Source organism: Scylla paramamosain, chromosome 1 (genome assembly GCF_035594125.1).
Source record: "Scylla paramamosain isolate STU-SP2022 chromosome 1, ASM3559412v1, whole genome shotgun sequence".
In the NCBI taxonomy this organism is placed as follows: domain Eukaryota; kingdom Metazoa; phylum Arthropoda; class Malacostraca; order Decapoda; family Portunidae; genus Scylla; species Scylla paramamosain.
Window position 1 is genome coordinate 10,097,304 of NC_087151.1, and position 25,962 is coordinate 10,123,265.

General features: G+C 41.4%; 2 protein-coding genes and 1 non-coding gene across 4 annotated transcripts; 2 read left to right on the top strand and 1 right to left on the bottom strand.

Moving 5' to 3' along the window:
• Nucleotides 1–25,962, top strand: LOC135100088 (tektin-4-like). Of its 2 annotated transcripts, XM_064003011.1 has the most exons (11): nucleotides 1–2,499; nucleotides 2,600–2,766; nucleotides 12,440–12,610; nucleotides 12,769–12,930; nucleotides 13,328–13,517; nucleotides 13,902–14,018; nucleotides 16,322–16,510; nucleotides 17,743–17,871; nucleotides 23,070–23,189; nucleotides 23,637–23,791; nucleotides 24,298–25,962. In XM_064003011.1, the coding sequence occupies exons 3-11, from the start codon at nucleotides 12,459–12,461 to the stop codon at nucleotides 24,506–24,508; spliced, it is 1,425 nt and encodes a 474-aa protein (XP_063859081.1). In that variant the 5' UTR covers nucleotides 1–2,499; nucleotides 2,600–2,766; nucleotides 12,440–12,458; the 3' UTR covers nucleotides 24,509–25,962. The 2 variants fall into 2 exon arrangements, with proteins under 2 accessions (XP_063859081.1, XP_063859091.1); XM_064003021.1 differs by lacking the exons at nucleotides 1–2,499; nucleotides 2,600–2,766 and adding an exon at nucleotides 11,739–11,990.
• LOC135100093 (uncharacterized) lies at nucleotides 18,170–22,908 on the bottom strand. The gene is made up of 8 exons (XM_064003037.1): nucleotides 22,277–22,908; nucleotides 21,704–21,907; nucleotides 21,364–21,485; nucleotides 21,116–21,228; nucleotides 20,802–20,968; nucleotides 19,362–19,546; nucleotides 19,035–19,145; nucleotides 18,170–18,742 (listed from the first exon to the last, which is right to left on the bottom strand). The coding sequence occupies exons 2-8, from the start codon at nucleotides 21,759–21,761 to the stop codon at nucleotides 18,545–18,547; spliced, it is 954 nt and encodes a 317-aa protein (XP_063859107.1). The 5' UTR covers nucleotides 21,762–21,907; nucleotides 22,277–22,908; the 3' UTR covers nucleotides 18,170–18,544.
• On the top strand, nucleotides 24,019–24,090 carry Trnap-agg (transfer RNA proline (anticodon AGG)). Its single transcript has one exon. It is a non-coding gene; the product is annotated as a tRNA-Pro (tRNA).

The following is a 25,962-nucleotide window of genomic DNA, read 5'->3' on the forward strand; positions in this document are numbered from 1 at the left end:
GACAGGTCTATAAGTAGACGCTAAAGTTTTGTCTCCTTTCTTAAAGATGGGTACTATATTAGCCTGCCTCCACATTACTGGTACCTCACCTGACTCATGTGATTTCCTAAAGACAGAAACTAACGGCTCACTAATAACCTCTTTGCATTCCTTAAGTACTGTGGGATATATTTCATTTGGTCCTGGTGTCTTGAACTTTATTGGCCTATCTATCTCCTGTTGCACTATCTCCTTAGTTATGGAAATATCTGTCAGCTTCTCATTCTCATCTGCTCTAAATATCTGTTCTCTATTTGGCATATTCTGCATGTTTTCCTGGGTGAAGACAGTTAAAAAAAATTCATTCAGAATTTTACTAATCTCCTCCCCAGAACCAAGCAGCTCCCCATCTGCTGCCTTTAATGGACCTATAGTATACTTATTCTTCGTCCTGTAAATCTAATAAAATTCCTTGGGGTCCTTCTTCGCCTGGCTGGCTACCTTTGATTCGTAATTCGTAATTGTTCTAACTAATTCATTATATTGTGGCCTTAAAACCTCTTCACCTGCCCTAAATCTCTTATATATACTTCTCTTCCGCCCTATATAATGTTTCAACCTAGCAGTCATCCATTTAGGGTAATTTTTTCTGTGATCTTATTGCTCTATACGGGATCTTTGCTAACTCCTGTATGCACTTTATCTACGAAATATTTATAGAACTCATCTACATTTTACTTCACCTAATCCCCTCATCTCGGCCCCTTCCATCCTTTCCACTCCTTCATCTACTCGCTTCGACCTCACCTCTCTCATTTCAGCATGACCTGACCCTCCAACATACTCACACTATCTCCCCCTCTCTCTCTCCTCCGCCCCTTTCGGACACATCTTCCTTCCTCTTGTCACCCTCACACCTCACCTTACCTCTCTCATCCTGCCTTGTCTCTCTCAACTCCGTCTCGGACCTGACCTCACCCTGCATTCGTTGCCATGCAAGTCCTCGGAGGTACCTTTTTAATTCCTCAAAATCTGCTCTTATAATGTCAGGTATTTTACTAGTGTTTTTGCTTCTAAAATTTTCTTCCCATATTGATTTGTACCTAATTTCCCAATGGTCACTGTTGCCTAGCTGTCCTCCAACCTCTACCTGCGTGACTATTTCCTCCCTGTTAGTAAGAATTAAATCTAGAATATTGTTCCCCTTTGTGGGTATTACGACAACCTGTTTTAAAAAAATCATCCTGAATTACCTTAAGAAATTCCTCTGCCTCATTGATACCCACCATCAGACTCCAGTCGATATTCCTAAAATTAAGATCTACTACCACTCAGACCAGACTGTACCTTCCTGCTCTATTTATTTCCTGCCACAGTGAGGTGTTAATTTCCTTTGTACTGTTCCGTGGCCTGTGCGTTACTCCCAGTACTACTAACTGTGATCCTTCCTTAATATCTACCCACATCGACTCTGTTTTGCTATCTGTTTTAATTCTACTGTTAATACAGCCCTGTAATGTGTCCCTAACGTATAACGCGACGCCTCCTCCTCTCCTGTTTTACCTGTCTTTATAGAACAATGTATAACCATCTTTCTTAACCTCTGGATTTAATACTTTTCTTGACATATCTAACTAAGTTTCTGTTAAAGCAATGATATCAAGGTGCTCTACATAAGACTGACAGAAAATGAGAATGAAATTATACGAGAGAGTGAGGAAGGCTGAGGAGTGAATGTTGTGGGATGAGTGAGGGGGAAAGAGAGAGATATCACTCTCGTAACACTTTATCTTGGGCAGGTAAAGGGAGGGGAGGTGACAGGGAGGGAGGTTTGAGAGAAGATGAAAGAGGAGAGGAGAAGAAAGGAACAGGGGGGGGGGAGAAGAAAAGGACATTATGGAGTTCGTAAAGGGAGAAGGAGAACACATGGGGCAAAGAAGTGGAGGAAGAATGAAGACAGGGAGAAGGTAAAAAGAATAGATATAAGCAAGAAGAATAGGCTGAGTTAAACCAAGCTTTGGAAGGTTTAGGGTGAAAAAAAAGAATGAGGAATGCATGCCTCAATGGTGGATACAATCACCTCTGCTATGGTGCTCAGCACACAGAGACGGATCTCTGACACAGATTGTGTTTGTTTGCAAAATCTATTGTGATTGAAGAAGGTATAAAAGTCTGCTTTCAATCATGCAAATAACCTTAGGACACAGTTCCTCAACGCTTTTAAAACATTGTGCGGCGCGCAAAATCGACTGTGACATCAGGCTTCCATCATCCACTTTGTTCTCATTATCACCATCAGCAGCACTCCCACTAGAAAGAGAACCAGCAGCACCACTACCACCACCAGCAACAAAAGCAGCGACATCACCATCACCATCACCGCAGCCAACAAAAGAACCACCACCATCGCCACCGTTTGCAACATAACCAGCAGCAGCAGAAGGCACAGCAGGTGCAGCAGCATGCAGAGCGAGGCGCCTACCTGCAGCAAGGTGCCCACCGTGGACGCGGGTGACCTAGGTGAGTGCCGTGGAATTAAGTGCATGTAATTTCTCTACCGATGGAGATTAACAAACTTTAAGATACAGCGTGACCACAAACGGCTTGATATTTCCCACAGATATGCTGGAGCAGGTCCTGAACAGCGTGAAAGCTTCCTCTTTAAGCCAGATAGTTACAACTCGTGTGATAAGGAGACCTCGCTGTTTATAACACCTTTAGTGTCTCTACATGAGCTGCATCGCACCCTCTCTCGGAGGCTGATGACCTGCCTCGCCCTCAGATTGGGTAAGTATCGTCGCCAGACCCTCGTCGTGGCGCTTGTGGTGCTGGCGGTCTCTGGAGGCTCGGTGCTGCGAGAAGTTAGACTTAAGTACTGGGCTCTCCTTAGTCCGGGTACCAAATGTTTTGGGCACGAATCAACAACAACAACACACACACACACACACACACACACACACACACACACACACACACACACACACACACACACACACAGAGAGAGAGAGAGAGAGAGAGAGAGAGAGAGAGAGAGAGAGAGAGAGAGAGAGAGAGAGAGAGAGAGAGAGAGAGAGAGAGAGAGACATATTAAGTATTTACTGTGAAAAGAAAAGGAATACATTTGGAGCATAATTACTATTTGAAAGCCTTTTATGTATCAACAGTCTAATTTTAAGTATTTTCAGGAAAAAATCGAGACCAGCACCAAAAACAGCCTCAGCACAACTGCAATTTTTGTATATATATATATATATATATATATATATATATATATATATATATATATATATATATATATATATATATATATATATATATATATATATATATATATATATATATATATATATATATATATATATATATATATATTTCTTTATTAGATTTTTGTTGCCATTGGCCAGTGTCCTTCCTACATAAAAAAAAAATATATATATATATATATATATATATATATATATATGTATATATATATATATATATATATATATATATATATATATATATATATATATATATATATATATATATATATATATATATATATATATATATATATATTGCTCGTGTCACACACTTATTTTATATAGAATATAACTCTCGCATGTGTATTTACATAAAAAGTTGATCTGAATAAACCACAACATAAAAGACTGAAATAAGTTTACTTCAAGGAGACTATTTCTTAGAATTACGAAATATTGGTAAAAAAAGTTTTTGAAAATATTTCTTGAATGGTGGGGTGCCATTCATATAAGTCTGGTAATACACATTGCTTCATTACTTTGCCCTTGCTCATCTATGTTATGATATGGACCATTTTGACTCAAGCGTGACTGTAGAGCACGAACATGTTTGCTGAAACTCTGTAAAGCAAAGCAAAATAAAAATAAAAATAAATAAAATAAAATAAAAAGATAAGGTACGTGAAAGAAGATTATGGAAATATTTACACCATTTGTCATATAATTACTATTTGCTACAATATTGGATCAGTATTGAAATTAACCATTTTAACTTATAAAGGAAAACATTCCGAATACGATATTGTAACTAACGATAAGTGGAAATGGCGGAAAATATTTAATAGAGATTGATTAGCAAGAGAATTCTACACTCTGCAGAACCAGAGATATAAATTGATACATAGCTGTGCACATACACTGTGTTTTCTGAGCATTCGTAGGGAGTCCGTTCGTAAGAAAGCACAGGCATGCTTTATGCAATGTTTCTTGTGTATTATGAATGAAGTCATCAAGATTATTGACAGTGTTGCTGTACAGAAATGTATGTCTCCTACGTATTGAACCATCATCCAATCATTGATATCATCTGATATGTCATTTTTGGAAAATGTCGGAAAAAACTTGCAGCCCTGCAGAATACATACACAACAATAATTTTTGGAGATTGTGTTCTCTTGAAATACTTATGTAGCCAATAGTGTCAACTTTTGTTTTTGCAATTTTCTTAGGAACCATGGCGTCGATGATACTGTCAAATGCTTAAGACGTTATATATTGGGTCGAAAGCCATGTTGATTGTTAGATAGGCAGTCGATGACTCGAAGAACGTTATGGATTGAATTACTGTTGCTCGCCGCTGTGGATGATGGATCCTGGACAAACCCCTCTGTACAATAGGTTTATCTGTAGTCCTCTCCTCGATAATTTCCACGTAGCCAGTTGCAGGTTTTGTACTCGTGTCAACAATGCCGAAGACGTGTGAGATGCTTGTCCACGGTGATGGTTTGGTTTACGAAAGAAACGTGACTTCATCGATTTCAAATCATTCCTTGCCCACAGACTTGAACTGGGCATGCTTCAAGGCACAAAGCTCCTGGGGGAAAAAAAAAAAAAAAACTAACAACCAATCCTAGTCTTCCCAGAAATGTTTACCTGTCAGCATGCGTCTGCTTTTCTTATTCTCTCACTCCAGAGATACATAACATATACCCATTTCTGAAGTGACAGTCTTGAGCGTACAAAAAAAAAAAAAAAAGAAAATGATCCTGTTCTCATGGATATGATATTTTTATATTCTGTAGTCTTTCTTCTGACATTTCCATACAAAATCATTGTTATTTTCTGATATTTTGTCCGGCTCATTCGGCTGTGACACTTTTTCACAATTCTCTAAACGCTGCCAGATGTCACATCACCAGAATCGAACAGAAACATCCACATAATGATCAGCCACGCTGCGTGTAGCTGATCGTCATGTGACCTGTTGTTGCGGGGCGGCCATCTTTGCAGTGAGAGCGTGTCATTAACCACGCGTAGACAGGATTGATCAAGTCTTATCAGGATTTATGATAGACGCGCGCAGTTTACGACTATTTTTCTAATTTATGATAAAAATGCGCAATTTGAGCACTATTGCGAATTGACTTTAAAATAAACTACCTTTTTTTATTTATTAGAAAAAAAAAAGAAAAGTAATGTCCATTAAGCATCAGTCTTACTCATTAAGTGCTGAAAGCCAAAGCAAAGTAATAATCAATATTCATCAACACTTAATCAATCAGCTTCATCTTTCCGTCCCTGTCACACGCTTTTACACACACACACACACACACACACACACACACACACACACACACACACAACTGCCCCTAATCACTGTTATCATCAACGTAACATATTTTTCAAGCATAATTTTTCCCTTTCACTAACCTCTTCCTTATATATTCTCTCTCTCTCTCTCTCTCTCTCTCTCTCTCTCTCTCTCTCTCTCTCTCTCTCTCTCTCTCTCTCTCTCTCTCTCTCTCTCTCTCTCTCTCTCTCTCTCTCTCTCTCATACACACACACAGGTCAACATGACATTCCTAAACACATCCTGTCGGCACCCATAACCAGGTATGCCTGGTGAACACACACACACACACACACACACACACACACACACACACACACACACACACACACACACACACACACACACACACAGACATACGCTCCTACTGTCCTACAGCCTTGCAATAATGGTAAAAAAAAAGTGTAACCTGTTTTTATTCCACTATTCTTTAGTTTCCCTCATCCTTAACCCTTAAAATCCGGGTGGCTTCTTGAAACATATCAAATCAGTCTATTCCTACTCGAAATTGTACAAAACTAGATACTTTCAGATAGAGAATTTTACTATACATAACACACAGCTCATTGATTTTAAGATAGTACCCGTGAAACATAGTAAAAAACATGTAATCACAGCCTAAATAATAATCCAAGACAACCACCGGATTCAGAGTTCATTCCTCTGGTGTACCACCGTCCCCTTACAAAACAACAGAGTCTCAGTTTATCGATGATTAGATAGCGGGAAGACTGACCACAGTGGATGTCTGATATGCTATTCGATACTCTAGTTACTACACCATGAAGCTCAACTCTGCTGGATGCTTAACTTCTCTTCGTTAGCGGACGAGATGGAAAGCGAGGCAAAGGGCGCGGTCTAGAGAAAGGGAGCAATGGGGGTATCTGACAGGAAAGCGGAGAGACGATTAGTCAGGGAGAGGGAAGGGGAAGGGGTTGTGATGTCTGTAAAAGGGAAGATGGAGGTGTTAATGGGATGGTGTGATGAGTGTGTGAGGGGAAGGAGGATACAGGACGAGGGTGGATACAGTGGGACTCTTAAACGATAAAGCCTGGCAGTGGCAAGACCATTGCAATATGGGTACACCTACAACCAGTTCAGCATGACCAATGGTGCCCGTGGTAGCTATAAGCATCTCCATCAGACTGCAGCCATTCGTTGTTGCCGTTACTCCAACTGATGAGGGTTATTATAATGCAGTTGAGTCTAAAGTACACCATGGGCTTCATGTGTCTAGTTGCAGTGTATGCTTCTATCGAGGAATTCGAAACCGAAGAAGACATGTTCTAAGCCATACTCGACTCAGTATTGGACCGGGACACACTCATTGTCTTAGTTGAATTATTAATGCATGTACCGGCAATGACAGAGCTATCTACGAGATACTTGTCGGTTCTCATGATTTTGGTAACAGGGATACCAGCAGTTCTCTTGGTATCAAACATCAGAGCTTCATCAATGGGCTTAATACAGCAGTGCCAGAAGGATTGTTAAGGAGATAAATCACATACTCAGTAGCACTTATAGGAGGATCCTTCAGAACTGCAGGGTTTTCTGAAGTGCTGAATTCTTTCCTACTGATCACAAATTAGTTGCTGCATCACTGAAGCTTCATTTTAGGTCCAGAAGAATCCCCAAATCTGAGCACTCAGTGTTTCACCTTGAGAAACTGGAGAACCTTTGTTAATCTCAAGAAGGCATTCGTTTCAATGCATTTTCAGTCACTCTTGGAGTTGCAGTAACTGCGGGATTGCTATAAGGTCTATTGACTTGCCTATAGTCCGGTACTGAGAATGTTGTCAAGCGCAGAGGGGAATGTCAAATTTCTTTCCTGTGATTGCGCAGGTGAAGCAAGAATGTGTCCATGCCCTGTCATTTTCCAACGTTTGTATGGACAAGGTATTGGGTAGAACCGTAAATCAAAATCATTGTGGAACATTTACCAACAATATCAATACCATTGATCTTGTTATTGTCAACTGCGAAGTAATCCTTATGGGGTTGATATAGGTTCTGGTGATGGCTTTTGAGGCACTGCACTAGGAGGTGAAGGCCTCGGGTCTTAAGGTCTCCTGACCTAACACCGAAGTCAAGGTGACTGGAGGCTTACTGGATAACTCAATAGACTGTCCATGCGTTTGGCTGTAGCATTAAGGTCTTGGGAAACTTCAGATACTTTTCTGCAAGGCACAATCCAGTATGGCAGAAGGCAGAGGCCAAGGGCACCCCCACAAATCTCATGACAGTGGTAAATTGATGCCTCCTGTCAGGCTTTACCTGTTATGGGGAAGAGATCTGCATGGAAACTAGTCCAGGGCAATCCCCCCAGGAGTACGTCGTAGGGTGAGCGAAGCAACGGGTTTTCCTGGGTGTGCCCTCCATAACTGACTGGAGACAAAATTACAAAATGGCTGAAATGATCTACACAGACAAAGGCATATGGGGAAACCTGAGGCAATTGTAAGAGGGCGAGTGCAGCTGTTTCGAAAGGAATATAGGGGTGGGGTATTCACATGTAGGAGCAATTTGAGTATTGCCTTTTGTCTGCACGCGAGAAAGAGTTAGGAATGTGTGTAATGATGTGAATACCCATAGTGTGATAGTAATGATGGTTCCATGCAACAGACAATTTTGTCACCATCTGGCTGACCAGAGACAGATAAATCATTAGGAAGCTGCAAAACGGTGTTGGAAATGGAGGTGAAATAACGAATCATAACGGACATCGACAAAGAAGTCGATTCTCAAGAAAAAAAAAAAAAATGTGAGAACAGCACAAGTGAGTTAAGGTGAAGTCGTCACTATTTTCTAATGTTCGTATAAATAACTTTATAACTCAATACATTTTGGCGTTGACCTATAGAGAGTTCTCGAGAAGAAAAGTAGAAACATTATTAACAGCAATAACTGGGATGATACGTGAAAGTGTCAACGATAGCAATCCCTCATTAACTCATGGAGAGTGACATATGTACCATCCGGTTAAGTGACGAGCTTTTTACCTCGAAAAGAGGTGAGTTACAGCGCTGTGGAATACGTACTAAATAATCTGGTAGTCATGTATGATCTCTCAGAAGTGCTTCCATTCCTTGTAGGTGCATAACAGAGTATTGACATTGAGCTGCATCACCAATATAGGGGGCCAGCACTGGGTTCTTGGTCCTAGATCAGTGGAGTCAGTGTCTTGGGTACATAACGAACAATGGGTCAGTGGGGTCAATGCCTTAGGTACGAAATGAACAACGCCAGATGTACTGTTCTGGATCAGTGGGATCGGTACCCATCACTTGCAATTAGTACATTATGATTCCAGTCTGCTTAATTTATAGTTTCTATTTTTTTTTTTAATTTGAATTATATATTTTCGTTAGTTTTGCCTTACATTTTAAACATTACAAGTATTTTGTGCAATTTTTATTTTCTATTTCGACGCCTTACGTATAACTGTAGTTGTAACTCCATGCAAGAAATGTTTTAATCACTTTATTTTCTACAAAACGGAGAAAATATTGTTTGATTGGGATGATTTAGTGTTTTTATCGTATGTAATTTTGTGACGTCTGTAAAAAGTGTATTTATATTTTTCATTTGTTTAACTAAATTTTGGACACTGGCGTTGGATTTTTTTTTTTTTTTTTTTTTTTTTAGTGGAGGAATCAGTTACTAATAATCTTTGTAGCTGCCCGAATGCAGCTAAAAGGATTTCAGACCCGCACGGTGACAGGAATCGTTTATTGCATTCGGTCAGACCTGAAGGCATACATAATAAACTTAAGACGTGCGAAGCACTACTAACCATTAAATATTGTATCAACATAATGCATCACTAATCATTGATTATGTTAATTAGGGCAATCGACCCCTCGTAATACAGATGTGGAACTCACGTGTTTGAGGTCTTAAGGAGGCCTGTCACCAAGCAACACCTGCGTCTGTATTGTAGTGGTCTGATCTTTCCTGGAGTAGTCACACCCTGACTCGGTGGCGGTACAAAGGGATCTGTCCCTCCGGGCTTCGTTCCTGCTGGCCCTAGGCGCCTCACGCCTGTCCATCTTATCCTTAGGCCAGCATGACCCATTCCTCTATAGAGATCCCTCTGTGTCTTATCTACCCTACGCGCCATGTCATCAACTTTACCACGTAAACACGACCCTCACTACGTCTCTACAGCTAAGTTCTCCACTGCTAGTTCCTCTCACAGAATTTCACTACTGCAATTAACTACTATAATGAATTCAGTTTCCTTAGTCTCTACTCTAATTAGCTCGGTTTCCTTAGTGTTACCCATGCGTCATATTAGTCTCTCACCACCAGTCTCACAGGACCATGTGAGGCGACACAGCTGCCGATTATACTCTCCTCATTTACCTAACTTTTATAGCACCAGAACTTAATATACTAGTTCACTTTAACTCTCATAACACAGAACATGTTATTTAGCATACGCTTCTTCAACAACAATTTCTTTCATCCGCTCGGCTGTTTTTCACCCGCTCGGCGGTAACAATCTTCTATATATATCATTCTTGAAATTCAATAGTTGTTCATGATTGTACTCTTTATTTCATATACAGAGTGTAACACGAGTTTCTGCGGATATTGTTAGAGGTGAAAGTACAGGTTATTCTAATAGGAAAATATTCTTTGTATAGTATCATTCAGTGCCTCAAAAACTTAATTCTTCCATCTATCAGCTCGACAAAACTTTCCAGATAACTATCCCCTCTTCTTCAATGACACTCAACTGTTCCCTTCTTCTACACTGAACGTCCTCGATCCGTCCTTTACTTATAATCTAAACTGGAAACTTCACATCTTATCTTTAGCTAAAACAACTTCTATGAAATTAGGCGTTCTGGGACGTGCTTAGGAAAGAAGTATGGGATTAGATTCCTTAAATATCTCTACAATAACACAATCAGTCGCAGTATATTTGAAATGTCAGCTGATATCAACAACTAAGTTGAGCAGCGGATCGCTTCAAATGTAAGTCTCTTTGCAGGTTGATGAGCGTACTGACATGACTTGAAAATGCCTGATCCGACCTGACCCGAGTTAAACTGACCTGTTTCTAAATCTAGATAATGAAATGATCCTTCCTTATAGACTCCGTGTTCCCTTTATATCTTCAAATCTACTTTTCCACAGTCAGGTACTTGAAGTAAGTTCTGGGTAACGTTTGTCATTCATTTGATGTTAAGCTGTACAACGGTGAACATTACACGTCATTAATACTATTTGACTCAACGGTGACTGAAAACTCAATAATGTTTATGAAAGCCCTGTAAAATTAATATAAATTATGACGAATGTAAGTGAAGGAACAATTTCGAAAAAAAAAAAACAACTAAAATGTTTCTTAAATACGATGGCATAAACAACTTTTCAATAAATTTCATAGCTAACACGAACAGATCATAATAGTGATTCCATAAATCAATCGTTAGTAACCACGATCTCCTGAAATTTTTAGTCGCATGTTGTATCCCCTTAATGTGGGCTATTCTTATACAAAGAAGGAAAAACAGTGCTCTGTAAGATACAGCGATTATTAAGAGAGAGAGAGAGAGAGAGAGAGAGAGAGAGTAGTACTTTAGATATTTTACAAAAGTAGTGGTATGGAAAGAAGTCAGATTGATCTAAGGGTCGGACCTCGACCACTCACACGCCACACGCCGGGACAGCGAGGCCACAACTTCTCGTCTTACTTCTCATATGTACTGCTGCTGGTGAACAGGGGCTACAGATTATTTAAAAGATTCGCCCATCTGCTTCACCGCGCCCGGGACTCGAACTTGGGTCTTCTCGATTGTGAGCTACACTACCCGGTGTGTGTATGTGTGGGTGTGTGTATTTGTGTGTGTGTGTTTGACTGAATGATTGTGCGTGTGCGTTCTATATGTTTCTAATGTTTCATAGTTGTGTTTAATGGGTTTAGTGTAACATCAATTTGTTAGACCACGCTAATTATTGGAATTATGCTGCTTACTGTGTAGTGATGAATGAAATATCTATATATATGTGTGTGTGTGTGTGTGTGTGTGTGTGTGTGTGTGTGAGAGAGAGAGAGAGAATTATGAAATTTGAGCAATAGTAATTAGTCAGTTATATTGCTTCTTATTCAGCAATGCACATTTAAATAAAAACGTCACACCTTATTTATGACCCACTCGCTATGTCCTTTTTGTACTAGTACAAGTACTTATGTACTTGACGGGCTCACTCAGTTATCAAAGAAGTGGAGCTTGGATGGCGCGGTGGATGGAGTTTTCGTCGTGAGAACTTCTATCCTGGTCTTGAGATATTGTTTTGACCACGCGGTTGTTATGACGACAGGGAGGACGCTTGGCTCAGTAGTGCCTGGCCTCCGCCACCACCAGGGAAGACAGTGTTATCGTCCTTTTACTTTCCGTCAGGTACCTCAACTTACAGCGTTGCTACTGCCTTTTTTTCTCTTCTTTTCTAGGAATAGAAGTTTACACAAGATTATTATGGATATGTTGTCAGGTTATGAGTTCACGTCATGGAGTCGTGTGTGTGTGTGTGTGTGTGTGTGTGTGTATGTGTGTGTGTGTGTGTGTGTGTGTGTGTTTTAATTATTCCCTACTTATCTGTACTGATAGTGCAACAACAACAACAACAACAACAACAACAACAACAACAACAACACCACCAACAACAACGACGACAACGACGACGACGAAATTAAAGAAAAAATATGCACCTGAGAGAGAGAGAGAGAGAGAGAGAGAGAGAGAGAGAGAGAGAGAGAGAGAGAGAGAGAGAGAGAGAGAGAGAGAGAGAGAGAGAAAGAATATTAACAAAACAAGCTTGTCCACTCCACTCACACCCCTCCTGTCTCCAGTTTGCCTTGCTCCTGGGAGATGGAGGGCCCTGCGGTGGTGCAGGCTGTGGAGGAGGTGGGCCTGCCCAGTGCCCGGCAGGAGGTGGCAGCCCCGAGGGAAACCACCACCTTCACAGGTCTCGTGCCCCACACCCAAGCCAGAGATGTGAGACCAGGTAACCGTCCTTACAGGTAAGTGACGCAATCAATCACGTTCTCTCGTTAAGTTACCTGTATCGTCATCTTTCCGGGATCTGTTGCAACACTGACCGATTAACTGTGCGCCTATTGCTGTGATAATGTTAATAATAATGATAATGCTGATGATGATAACAAAACTCCTTTCCCAGTGCCGTGGACGTGACTGGGATGCGCGAGAGGCTGGTGAGGGCAGTTTCCCCGCTGCAGACGGTGGAGGAGGCGCGGGCGGGAGAGTTCACGCCTGCTCTTTGGGCGGCCCACCACCTGGACCGCCACACCCATGCACAGGACCTCCTGCAGCGCTCCGAAAAGTTAGTTCGTTTCTGGCGCTCAAATAATATTCATGAAAAATAAAGAAATAAATATACGAGAACAGTACTGTACAGCTAATAATTATTTTTTTATTCATTTATCTTTCTAGTTGTTAGTTTTAATGAATGTTCTCTAGATCTGAAACGGAGGTCATATAAAGTTGAATTTCAGCTTGTTCCTCATTCTAAAATACGATTTATTGCTAAGAAACATTTTTGAATAAAGTAAATACATGCAAAACACAGGCATCTAGAGGATATAGATGTCAGTTTATTATTCTGATAAAATGTTCAGCAAAACTATACGATAGGAACATGATGTGAGGTTAGCTTTAAATCTAATTCCTCCAGCTCCTTATCCTCCTCCATCTCCTCCTCTTCCTTCCTCCTCTCCAAGGCTACGAGGTCAGAGCCGCCGCACGGAGACCTACACGGAGGAACGCACCCAGTCGGCGGAGAATTCGGTGACTCATGGGCTGGACCAGCGCCTCGCTTCTACCCTGGAGCTCCGCACGCACCTCCACCACGCCATCAACAACACCATAGACGAACTGGCGCTCCAGAACACCATGAAATCGCGACTGCAGGTGGGGATTGAGAAGTTCCTTTGTGGTCCATGTTTCGGGGAAGGTCTAATGAACTGTGCAAAGAAAGGAACCGTTTTTGATGGAAACAGCTAAGAGACGGTTGATTGAATTAAGGGTCCGTCAGCCAGTCGGTCAATATGGGAACACCGGACACACTTGGGGGGCGAGGGGTCCTCAAGAGCACGGGTTCGAATCTTGGCCACGGTCCGAGTTTAGGAAGGGCATCCACTCGGGTTTAAGGTTTCGAAAACCCAACACCAAAGTCCTTTGTTAGGAGGCACCGTTCTAACCTAGATAAATTAGGGGACCCAGACGTAAAATCCGGAAAAAGTAAGTCGGTCAGTGTGTCTCTCAGTTCAGTTCATAAGCCCCCTGCACTCCTAGGTGGCCCTGTTCGCGCTGGAGCTGCCAGAGAGGAACAACGAGGAGTGCATCCACATAAGGAGATTTCGATTCAGTGTGGACAGGACGCGAGACCCGGTGGTGTTTGCTCTCAACAAGGTAATACAGATGGAACCTCCTTGTCATTATTATTATTATTATTATTATTATTATTATTATTAGAGAGAGAGAGAGAGAGAGAGAGAGAGAGAGAGAGAGAGAGAGAGAGAGAGAGAGAGAGAGAGAGAGAGAGAGAGAGAGAGAGAGAGAGAGAGAGAGAGAGATTCTTTGTCAATGTAACAACGAATATTTATTGTGTACTAATTTTTCATTCTCTCTCTCTCTCTCTCTCTCTCTCTCTCTCTCTCTCTCTCTCTCTCTCTCTCTCTCTCTCTCTCTCCGTTTTTAGCTAAGCATACATCAGTATTTTTTGTCCAAAGGTGCACTGTCGTGTGCCACCTATTTAAAGGACAATGTATAGCTTAACTTAGCCTAACGTGGTTCAGTATTAAAAATTAAAACCATATACAAGTATACAAAAATGTGCAAAAACTATATTCAGCTACAAAGAAAGTGTCTTGAAGCGATTTAATAGTTCCACAGTTTGTCCCAAATGTAGTTCACTGTACTGTATATTATGTTGTATCAGTATGATTGTCTGTGTGCATCACTGTCACTATCACTGTGTTTGTAGTGTCAGGGAGACTGTCTCTGTCTCCAGGCATAAGCCGCCACTTTCACGCTTTGGGTGTTCATGTGACGGATTTGAGACACAACGGCTATGGAAATATCCTACATCCTGGAGACGTGACCCATAAAGGTGCGGATGTGCTGGCTGGCTCGGGAAGGCGTCACTTCCATTGTGTTTCTGATCAAGTGTACCGTTCTTTTGCACCGTGTAGCGATCCCTGGAGATTGGTGCATCCCAGCGAAATGTGGCGCTCCCTGCACCTTCTCCTTGGGAACACTACTATCTCTGTAACGTTCCAGTGAGTTGATGGGACTCGCAGGCCTAGGTTGGGCAGAGGAGTCTGCAGCATCCACCAGTCACAGAGCCTGATAACGGATGCTTTTCAGTTTATTGGTGTGGGGAGGCAGCTGTTGACATTCAGTAGAGGGAAGCATACTCTAGTGAGAGCCGTATCTGGGTCTTACAGACCAAGAGCTTCCGTCTCCTGTCGAGAAAACCAGCCATCCTTTGCAGGGCGGAAACTCTGTTGGAGGCCTTTTTGGCTATGGTCTAGATGTGGCCATCAAAGCATAGTGTTCGGTCCACCTTTACTCAAGGAATCTTGATGGATTCCTGAAGCTGAAGAGGAACACCACCAAAAAGCAGTCTTCCTTACACTGCTGGTCTGGCAGTGGGAGACCTAGACATCACCACTGCCTGAGTCTTCTCCGGGGCAATGGTTACCTGTCAGCGTGCACCCAATTCCTCTAATACCCTTAGCTGCTAGTTGATGTCATCAGCAGTACACCTGCTTCCTTCTCTGGGATAGGTGTAAGAGAGAGTACATTCATCAGCAAAGACCGAGACTGCTGACGGTTGCCAAGGATCATCCACATAGACTTTCCTCAGGACTGATGCCAGCACGGGACCTTGTAGTACTGATGCTTCCACTGGCAGGGAGTCTAATGCCTGGCGTTGACGACGACTTACAAGGTCCTTCCTTGTAAGGTGCAGCAGAGGGCCGCCCCGGATGCCTTTTGCATGAAGTTTTCCACCAGCCCTCCTGGCCACACTCTTTTTCTCATTTTTTTTTCTTTTTCTCACCTGTAAGAACATGAACGCCTATAGATAAGATTGCTCCCTGCCTTCCTCACTAATGTTTGAAGAGAGTGTCCGGATGGCTGGCAACACACTGGTTCTCTTCTTCCCTTATATAAGTGACACAAAAGAAAAGTCCTGAATCATTACTTTACCCAAGTTTGTTGAGAACTCATTGTACTCTATTGAGCTTTCAACTTTCCTTCTTTCTTTTTATTTTTCCTTTTCTTTTTTTTTGTTTCCTCTTCCTTCACGTTTCGTTCATGATTTTAGTAGTGTCTCTAACTGACCTTTGCTTTCCTTCTTCCTTCTTTTTCCTTCTTTCTTTCTTTCTTTCTACCTTCGTTTTTTTTCTTCTCTTTTATTAGTCTTGCGCGAATATCCTTTATGTCCCCCTTTCCTTTCTTTCTTCTTCCCTTCCTTCCTTTTTCATTCTTTCATTCTTATTATTCCTTCACTTCCTCCTGCATACCTTCCTCGTTTCCTTCATTCCCTTCATTCTTTATTTTTCTTTCCTTCTTCCTTTTTTCCTTTCCTTTCATTCCCTCCCTCTTCTTTCCCTTCTCATCCATGAATCTCGATCCTTCCCTCCTTCCTCCCCCTTGCTTCTCTCCTTCCTTCTTATCTCTGTCTCAATCTGCAATGACCCGAACAGGAGAAGGAGACACTGAGTACGGGTCGCAGCCTCCTGACACAGACGCTGAAGGAGACAGAGGCACAGATCAGTCGCCTGCTGGAGGTCAAAAGGCTGCTGGAACATGACTGGTCCGACAAACAGGAAGCCTTTCAGCTGGACCACTTCGCCGCCAAGCTGGCCAACGACCGTATCAAGGCGCAGTTCAAGGTGGGTTGTCAGGGAAAGAACACTGGTGGTGGCGGTGGTGGTAATGGATTTTTTTTTACCAGAATTGTATTGTTAAATTCGTTATTATTTTTATTGGCGTTGTTTTAAGTATTAGTGATGGTGATAGTATTATTATCATTATTATTATTATTATCATTATTATTATTATTAGTAGTAGTAGTGGAGTATTATTACTATCATTATTATTATTATTATTATTAGTAGTAGTAGTAGTAGTAGTGGTAGTAGTAGTAGTAGTAGTAGTAGAATCAGAAGAAGAAGCAGCAGCAATAGCAGCAGCAGAAGCAGCAGCAGCATTTTATTATTGTTATTATTATTATTATCATTATTATTGTTAATATCATTATTATTGTTATTATCATTATCATTATCATTATTATTATCATTATTATTATTATTATTATTATTATTATTATTATTATTATTTTCAATATCATCATCATCATCATCATCATCATCATCATCATCAGCATCATAAGTAGTAGTAGTAGTAGTAGTAGTAGTAGTAGTAGTAGTAGTAGTAGTAGTAGTAGTAGTAGTAGTAGTACTAGTAGTAGCAGTAATGATATTCAGGACATTGAGTGAGTGGAATCTGATAGAGAGTGGTCACTCACGTCTCTAATCCATTATGTACCAGAAAGAGAGAAAGAAAAAAAAATATCAGTAACCATGACAAGATGTTAGTGAAGTGACTGATAACCTTATCAATCTGGAACAATGTTTTGTGGTTATGTTATCCTTGTTATATTTCGTTAAACACGTAAAGATCTTTATCAGATCCCTCTTATCCTACGTCTCTCTAAACAATGTAAACTTGAAAACTTCAGTCTCCTTTTGTAAGGAATATTTCTCATCCTTTTTTTTTTTTTTTTTCATTTTTTGTTGTACTAATTTTAATAGACCCGTATCTCTCCTGTATAATAGAGACCAGAAAAGATCCACAGCATAATCTACAATAGTTAAGGTCTGACTAGTGTCAAATATAAATTTGACGTTTCTCCGGGACTTCTGTTTTAACGCTCCTGAATATAATTCCTAATATATGATCTGCCTAATTTTGGGGCACTATGCATTGTTTATTTCTGATTTAAAGCACAGCTGATTATAACTCCCAAATATTTATCTCTCTTTGAACTTACCAGAGCCTCCTTCTCTAATGTGTATCTGTTATTTGGATCTTCTTACGTTCTTGTAAATACTGCCCTTCACAGGCGGTGTCAGCGGCCCTGAACGAGGGAGTGTCTGTGCCAGACACGTGGAGACTGCGCAGCAAGGAGCATCTGGATGTGTGTCGCAGGGAGATAACGACGGGGAGTCAGCTGAGGGGCGCTGCTGATCAGGTATGACTTCCCCAAGGTGAACTAAGGTACTGTACCTTTCACGGCAACTTTTTCGTAACACACACACACACACACACACACACACACGTCCGATTAAAGCAACTCTCATCATTGTAACTGATCTGAACCTTGTAACTGATTTGAACCTTCTTGAGGAAAATTGCACGCAGTAGCAGCAGCAGCAGCAGTAGAAGAAGAAAAAGAGACTGAGATACATGAAGGTGTTGTACAGCTTAACATGAAATGAATGACAAACTTACTACAAGTACCTGACTCTGGAAAAGTAGATTTCAAGATATAAAGGGATCACTTCATTATCTAGATTTAAAAGCAGGTCTGTCCAACTCGTGTCAGGTTGGATCAGACATTTTCAAGCCATCATCTTACAAAGAGACTTATATTTGAAGCGATCCTCTGCTCAACTTAGTCGTTCCTATCATCTGACATTTCAGATATCTTACGACCAGTTGTGTTATTTGAGAGAAATACTTTAAGAAATCTGATCCCAAGTTTCTTTGCCAAGCATATTTTCAACAACAAAATAAGTTATAACGCTTTAGGGGCTAATTTTTATCATTCTTTTCTCCTTGGATGGCCTCCTGACACATTAAAATTAACCTAAACAAAACAGTAACTAACGCCAAACAGTATGCTTGTTCCAACACCTTGTCTCTCATTTCTTAGCACCTATGTCAACCGCTCTACGCATTATTGCCAGTAAATAGTCTTTGACATTCGGCGGAGCAGGGCTGGTAGGGTCTTCACTGGGAGGCCACATTGGCTGGTGCGAGTCAGGATGATCGAAAAAGCCAAACGTGACACGATGTAGTCGCCCGGGCTGGTATTCACTGGGCACAACGACGCGATGCATCTGAACAAACAGAAGACACAAGAGTAAATAGACATCCTTGGCATCACATTTTCGTGTCCGTACTAAACAATGAAAAGCTGATTGTGTATACAGCATCTCTTCACAACCTCTATCTGGATGGGAATGGAGGCGTCCGCTATGCCAACGCCATCCTCTACCATCACGGATACCACCTCCCTTTCTTATATGGAAGTCAATTGATACAGAGAACCTAAAGAGGAAAGCTCGTTCCATTAAAGTTATAATGTTAGGTGCTGAATAACCTAGCGATCCTCTCTGAACACCGACTCACCGGTGCTTTGAACCTCTTGTAGGAGTGGAAGTGGAGGAACTCCCCCGCCAGTAACAGTATGGTGCCGGGAACGTAGGGCACGTCCGCCCACTGCCCAGCTGAGTCACGAACCTGCCAACATTGAGGTGCTGCACCTATGACACGTATCGCGAGAGTTGTTCCTACTATGATTCACGTCTTGGCTTTTTCTCTTAATTTATCCAGGAAGTAGTAGACTTGGTATCACGAGGTAGTAAACATAGGCAAGCAAGACTTTATCTCCACTTAATGATTTGATTGAATTTCTAATATTCATTTATTTATTTATTTACGTTACTATTCACTTACCTGCAAGCCTTTCGAGTCATTGCTATAAAGAAGGGATATAGTAGTGTAATCAGAGTGAGCACCGAATCCAACCACGTCCTCTTGATTACCAGAGGCCAGTGGGTAATAGTTTAGACGGTAAGTGCTGAGGCTGTTCTTGGTACCGCTGTCCTGGTGCATGTTCACGAAGTAATCTCGATTCTTTCCTGAAAAATGTTCATAATTAAAAAGAAAGATGCATTAAAGTCTTCCAGATAATAATGACATTCGTAATGTAAACCTAAAACAATGACTATTTGCTTAGAAATTTCTATCATTCTTGCTCTTTCTTCTGTTATATGTAAAAGGTAATAAAAAATTTATGAATATGGATTTGTCTTGTGAAATGTTCGCATATCGTCATATTCCGTCCATTACACACCTAAAACTCAGTGTTTTTACAAGATAATGTGATCATAGCTTGATTTCTCTGGGTCTCTCATGATAGGTTTACTTTCATAGAAATATAAGAGAAAACAAAAAAAAAGTATCAATAACTTTTTTTTTCGATTTTTGTCATATAATATGTACTTTTTTTTTTATATTTATTGATCTATTTAGATGCACAAAAAGATGCTTCTTACATTATACTTCATACATTTTCAAAAAGAAACAATCGTGAAATATAGTAAAATTCATAGTGTTTGCATGGGCCCTGACCCGACTGAGTCTCATGCTGACCTACCCCAGGACGACTCTCGGCCTTGATACACGACCCCCTGGTCAAGAAGAGAGAAAATCCAGGAAAATCGCAGACAATATGGTTAATTTATTTGACCCGGGCCGAGAGTAGTCCACCAATCACGTACAATACTTCTGTCACGTGGTTTAGGAGGAAAATGTGTGAAGGTAAGGTGTGAGTCCTGGGTGTTTCCCCGGGGGACCAACACACCTAGCGAAGTCCGGCGAGGTGCGAACATGTTTGGATCGCGTCACCCACACAGTCATGTGCGTCATTGTGGTTTGCGAGCACACACAATAATAAATAATATATGGTACAGTTGCTCAAAATGCAGCAATTTGCATTTCTTATTATACTACTCGTTATGTTGCAGCTTTATGAAACTATGGAAAAGGAAGAATTCCTAGAGGATGAAACTTTGTTTGGAGTTGATTTTCATTTTTGACAAATATTTGAATATCGAATTTTAATGTTTTTCCTCGAACAATAAAAATATTGATTTACTATTTTATAAAAAAAATAAAAACATAGCCTTTAATCTCCTATCCTCCCTAATTAAAATGCTTTTTTAATAAAAGAAATTGGTCAATAACTAGGGGAGAATATAAAAAAAAATAAGCAATTGACATGTGATCGGCACATTTTCCAATCGCCCTTCAGTCTAACTTTTCGCAACACTGAACCTCCAGAGGCCACCAGCACAACAAGCGCCACGACGAAGGTCTGGCGACAATACTTACCCACACTGAGGGCGAGGCAGGTCATCAGCCTCCGAGAGAGGGTGCGACAAAACTCATGCAGAGGCACTAAAGGCACCATAAACGACGGGGCTTCCTCATCACACGAGCTGTAACTGTCTGGCTTAAAGAGAAAGCTTTCATGCAGCTCAGGACCTGCTCCAGCATATCTGCAGAAAATGTTAAGTCGTTAGGGATAATATAGAAGTGAAGCCCGTTAACCTCCGTCCCTGGAAAATTAGGTATACCTACATTTCATGATTATTTCTTGGTAAAACCATCAAATACATGGAATGTAAATTACGCTGTATTTTCACCTTTCGGAGTTCATCTTGATGTATCCATGTAAATTCGTATCTTCAGCCCAACGAATCTTAACCTCTTCTTGCTGTTTGAAGAAAGCAACACCAGTGGACAGCATTTCATTGATCTGAAACAGTGAACCACCAGTGCTACAGTAGTACCTTCTTTACAACCCCACCGGCATCACCATCACATTGACCAAATATCACCATTTTCAACATCAACATCATCCACGCATAGAGGAGCCTGCAAACATTCTTACCAGGTGGTCAGGCACGCCATGGCCGGTGAGGTAGGCACATCCTATATCGCTGAAGGCCTGCTCCAGCTCGCGCGTCACGCGTTCCCACTCCTGCTGGCAGGGCTCCTCTGCATGGTGCACGCCTGCAGGAGTATGGAGAGTCACGTGCTTCAGGGCCCACCTTGAGGAAGGCTTACTAACTCATTAATTGTGGTGGTTGTGGTGGTCACTAGAGCTCTTCACAATATATGTCAGGTACACCAGAGGTTGTATAACGAGCAGGCGGTGCTTCCCAAGGGCAACATTTAAAGGAGCTTTGCGTCTTCCCCCTGAAGGTGGCCAGGACGGCCATGGCACCCACCTAGGTCACCCACGTCCACGGTGGGCACCTTGCTGCAAGGAGGCGCCTCGCTCTGCATGTTGCTGGTTGTGTTGCAAGCGGTGATGCTGGTGGTAGTTGTTCTGTTGGGGCAGGCGATGCTGTTGATGATAACAGGATGAACACTGGATCCAGATGTCACAGTCTGTTGCGTGTCTCGTGTGTAGGAAATTAGAACACATTAAGCTGAAAATAAAGTCAAGCACTGTGAATGTCTATTTAATTTCTTTGATCGATGATGATATATTTTATAAATATAAAGACTTTTAACGATATGGAATCTGAGATTTATCCTAAAATTATCCTACACGAATGCGACATTCTAGGAAGGAGGTAACTGAGAAAAAGGAAAAATTTCGTCGTCATCATGAAGGAAACACAGATTTTTCATCAATATCCATATAAGCGAATCACTGAACCGTCAACCCTCAAGCATGTGGAAAGCGGCTGCAGTTCACGACGATGAGGCGTTATAGCAATATAATTAATGTTTTTAGAAATAGTTCCTTGCTTCTCTTAAATGGCATTTAAATAAAGTTTTGTATATACTCGTACCATTGTATTTGTTGTAGATGATATGGTACATTTTAGTACCCACTCCACACAGCAGATTCAAATAGTGATCGTTTATAAAATGGGTCATGAATATTGCGGAGCAATAATTTGCATTGCACTCATCATGGTATATCTGGTTTTTGTTTTACCAAGTATTTACTTATTTAAGTGCTCCATAACTAGTTGTTTTGAAAAAAAAATAATAATTTTACGAAGAAAAAAAAAACTTTTATAACAATGTCAAAAAGTAACGCGCAAACAGGAGCAGAAGCCGCGGACACCAACCCCTCACTAATGTCCAACGCATACTGACTGTTGGCCCTTTTTACATGACTTTCAGCAAGGGGTTCGTGGCAGGAGCTCATTGCCGTCTAATGTCGAACAAAGTGCAAGTTTACTATGTCGACCAGGATTTTCGCCTAACGACGCTTCCTCTCTCTCTCAGACCGATGAATCAGTTTGCCTTCATTAATTGACAGCTGACGGAACAATGAGATCTGCCCACCCTCCACAAATTACTACCTATTCAGCGGTGTTAACATCGCAAACATTCCCGATAAGCCTCAACCCGATAAGGGATCTGTCTCACAATATGGAGTCATCAGAGACTGCTCCATCTGATAATACTGAAAGAGGCTAGAAAAATGAGTTCATCAGATCAAGCACTACCCAATAATACGGACAGGACTTTAGGTTTACAAAAGGTAATTCTCTCTCTCTCTCTCTCTCTCTCTCTCTCTCTCTCTCTCTCTCTCTCTCTCTCTCTCTCTCTCTCTCTCTCTCTCTCTCTCAGGCGCTGCGGGACGTGGCGAGGGACGCGGAGGACACGGCAGAGGCGGTAGACGTGGCCCTCAACATACGCATTGCTGAACTGAACGAGGCCAAGGCGAGACTCACGGAGAAGGACGGCATGGTGAGCCTCGCGTTACTTAGAACTTCTGAAACACTTCTCCCTGTACTTCGACTACTTTTAAAGGCCTCTAGTCGAAGTTAGACGGGTTTTATTTTATTTTATTTTATTATTTTTTTCTTTTTAACGGTTCTAGTGACAGATTAACAATATTTGTACATTATTAACAGGAGAAACACACTTGAGAACCCGGTTAATCATCTCTGGCCTTTGGAAATAGTCGTAGTAAAACAGGAAAGCGTTTCTGAATTGAAGTCTTAAAAAGGTAATTTTCTTTCCTTTTCTTTCCTTTTTTTCCTTTGGTTTCTTCATTCCTTATTTTAATTATCTATTTATTTATTTATTCTTTTTTTTTTTACTATTATTTGAGACTTTTGGATGGTTGGATTGCATAGGCTTGTTTCTCGAGGCCTAAAATTTTACGCTTCTTTACATCTCCCTTTCCTCCAGCTTCGTCAGGAGATAGCACAGGAGGAGGTGAGCATCGCGTCGCTGCGCCAGGCCCTGCAGGACAAGGAGTCGCCCCTACAGGTGGCGCAGAGCAGACACTGGACGCGCTCCTTCAGGCCTGGCGCCGACCGCTGCCTCGACCAGCCCCACTACAGGTACTGTTGCTCCTACTGCTGCAGCTTTCTTTTTCTTGCTCTTGTTCTTTTTTTCTTCTTCTGTGATATTGCGGTGTCTTATTTGAAATCAGTCAATTAATCCATTTTCTTTTCCTGTTGTTGTTCAACAACAACAACAACAACAACTACTACTACTACTACTACTACTACTACTACTACTACTACTACTACTGGTACTAGTACCACTGCGCTGGTCCTGTATAATCGGCCTGATGGTCTAGGGGTATGATTTTCGCTTAGGGTGCGAGAGGTCCCGGGTTCAAATCCCGGTCAGGCCCTCAGAGTAATGTTTTACAGGGACTGCCACGTGTAGGTCTGGTGGCGTCTTGCAGATTCCCATATTTTTTTCATGTTCTTAAATTCTTATGTACTACTACTTCTACTACTGCTGCTACTACCACCACCACCACCACCTTCACCACCACCACCACCACGGCCACTATGACTGCTGTTACTCCTGTCCAACTCTTCTTGTTCCCCCTCAGACTGAAGGACGAGCTTCAGGAGTTGCCACAGAGCATCGAGTCCCTTCGCGAGCGGCTGAGGGCGAGCGAGGACACCCTGGAGGACCTGCATCGCCTTCACGAGGACTTTGCCAAGGATATCCTACACCGGGAGCACACCCTGAGCCTGGAGCGTCGATGCGTCACCGTCAGGAGCGTGAGACAGACACAGGAGAAGTTGCAGGGACTGTGATGCGAAGAATGGGAGTAATGGTATGCAAAGGACAGAAACAACTGGAGGAAACTCGTAAATGGCCCCAACCCCTGACTCTGGGGAAGCAGCGAAAGGGGGTGTAATAGTATTCTCGCCAGCTAGTCAGCAAACAAACCGTCAGTCAGTCTGTTACTGAGTTAGTTGATTAGTCCGTCAGTTAGTAAGTCAGTCGGGGCAGGAGGACAAGCAAGGTGTCAATCACCTAATAAGGCTACAGTAGTTACCAGTCAGTTTGTATGTAGATCAGTGAGTCATATTGTTAGTTCATTCGTCATTCAATTAGTCAGTCAGTCAGTCAGTCAGTCAGTCTGTCTGTCTGTCTGTCTGTCAGTCAGTCTCCGCCATGCTGGTTCCTGTAACAGTGTCGTTCTCTTTTATACTTTGAACAATTTCATGATTTTGATATCCTTATGAACATTCCTCTTCATCACACTTCCGGGAGTAGTAGTAGTAGCATAAGTAGTAGTAGTAGTAGTAATAGTAGTAATACATAAGTAACAGCAAAGAATCAGGGACTAACTCTATATACTAAAGTTACCTCTACAGAAGTGAAGAATTATTTTAAGAGTTTCAAATTAACATCAATGGATGCAGCATTTCACATCATCCGGCAATCAAGATTCAAGTTCATTGACCCTTGCATTTTTCGTTCTCTAGTGTAACGCTACAGTCTCGTAACCCCTTGATATCCCTCTCCTCTTTATTATCTTCATTTCGCAACCTCACCCCTTAACTTTCTCACTGAATGACACCCTTCGACAGAAAAATGTATCTAGATTACTTGATGCTTTTCTAATGCTTTGTACGCCACCGGTTAATCTTCCCCCGGTCAAAGATATCAGATAAGACTCAAGTATGAGTGATACGAGCTACATCTCTCACATGGTAATTATTCTTCTCAAGTTCATGATAATGTTGTATCTTATTAATCAGAAGTGTTCACTCTTGGTTGCTTCTGCTTATATTACTCATCCGGGTTTAATGTTTGAGGAATACATGCATCTCTCTACAGTAACTACGTAGTGTATTTATGACTCCCTGTTACTGCTGCTTCAGTTTAGAAGAGCATAAAGAATATTTGTCATCTATATTCTTCGTCATAGTTTACATAATTTTACTTGTATTTGCGTTCTTCTATAAGTATTAACAAACAAAACTTGAGCTCTTGTACTGACGACCAATGAAACAAATCTGGCACTTTTGACACTCGTATTAAGCGAGTAACGAGAGTGATAGATCGCGGGACAAGGGAATGAATGTAGTACAATAGAAGAGTCACACAAAAATGTTTCAGTCCTCCATACTGGCTCCGTTTACTGAAACACTTTGGGCTCCCACGAGGACTGCTTTTGCAGGCCACAGAGATCAGTCAGATTGTTCACTGGTCGTTTTCCTATTGGTGATGTAGTGTTGTTATTAAACCATTACTAGAA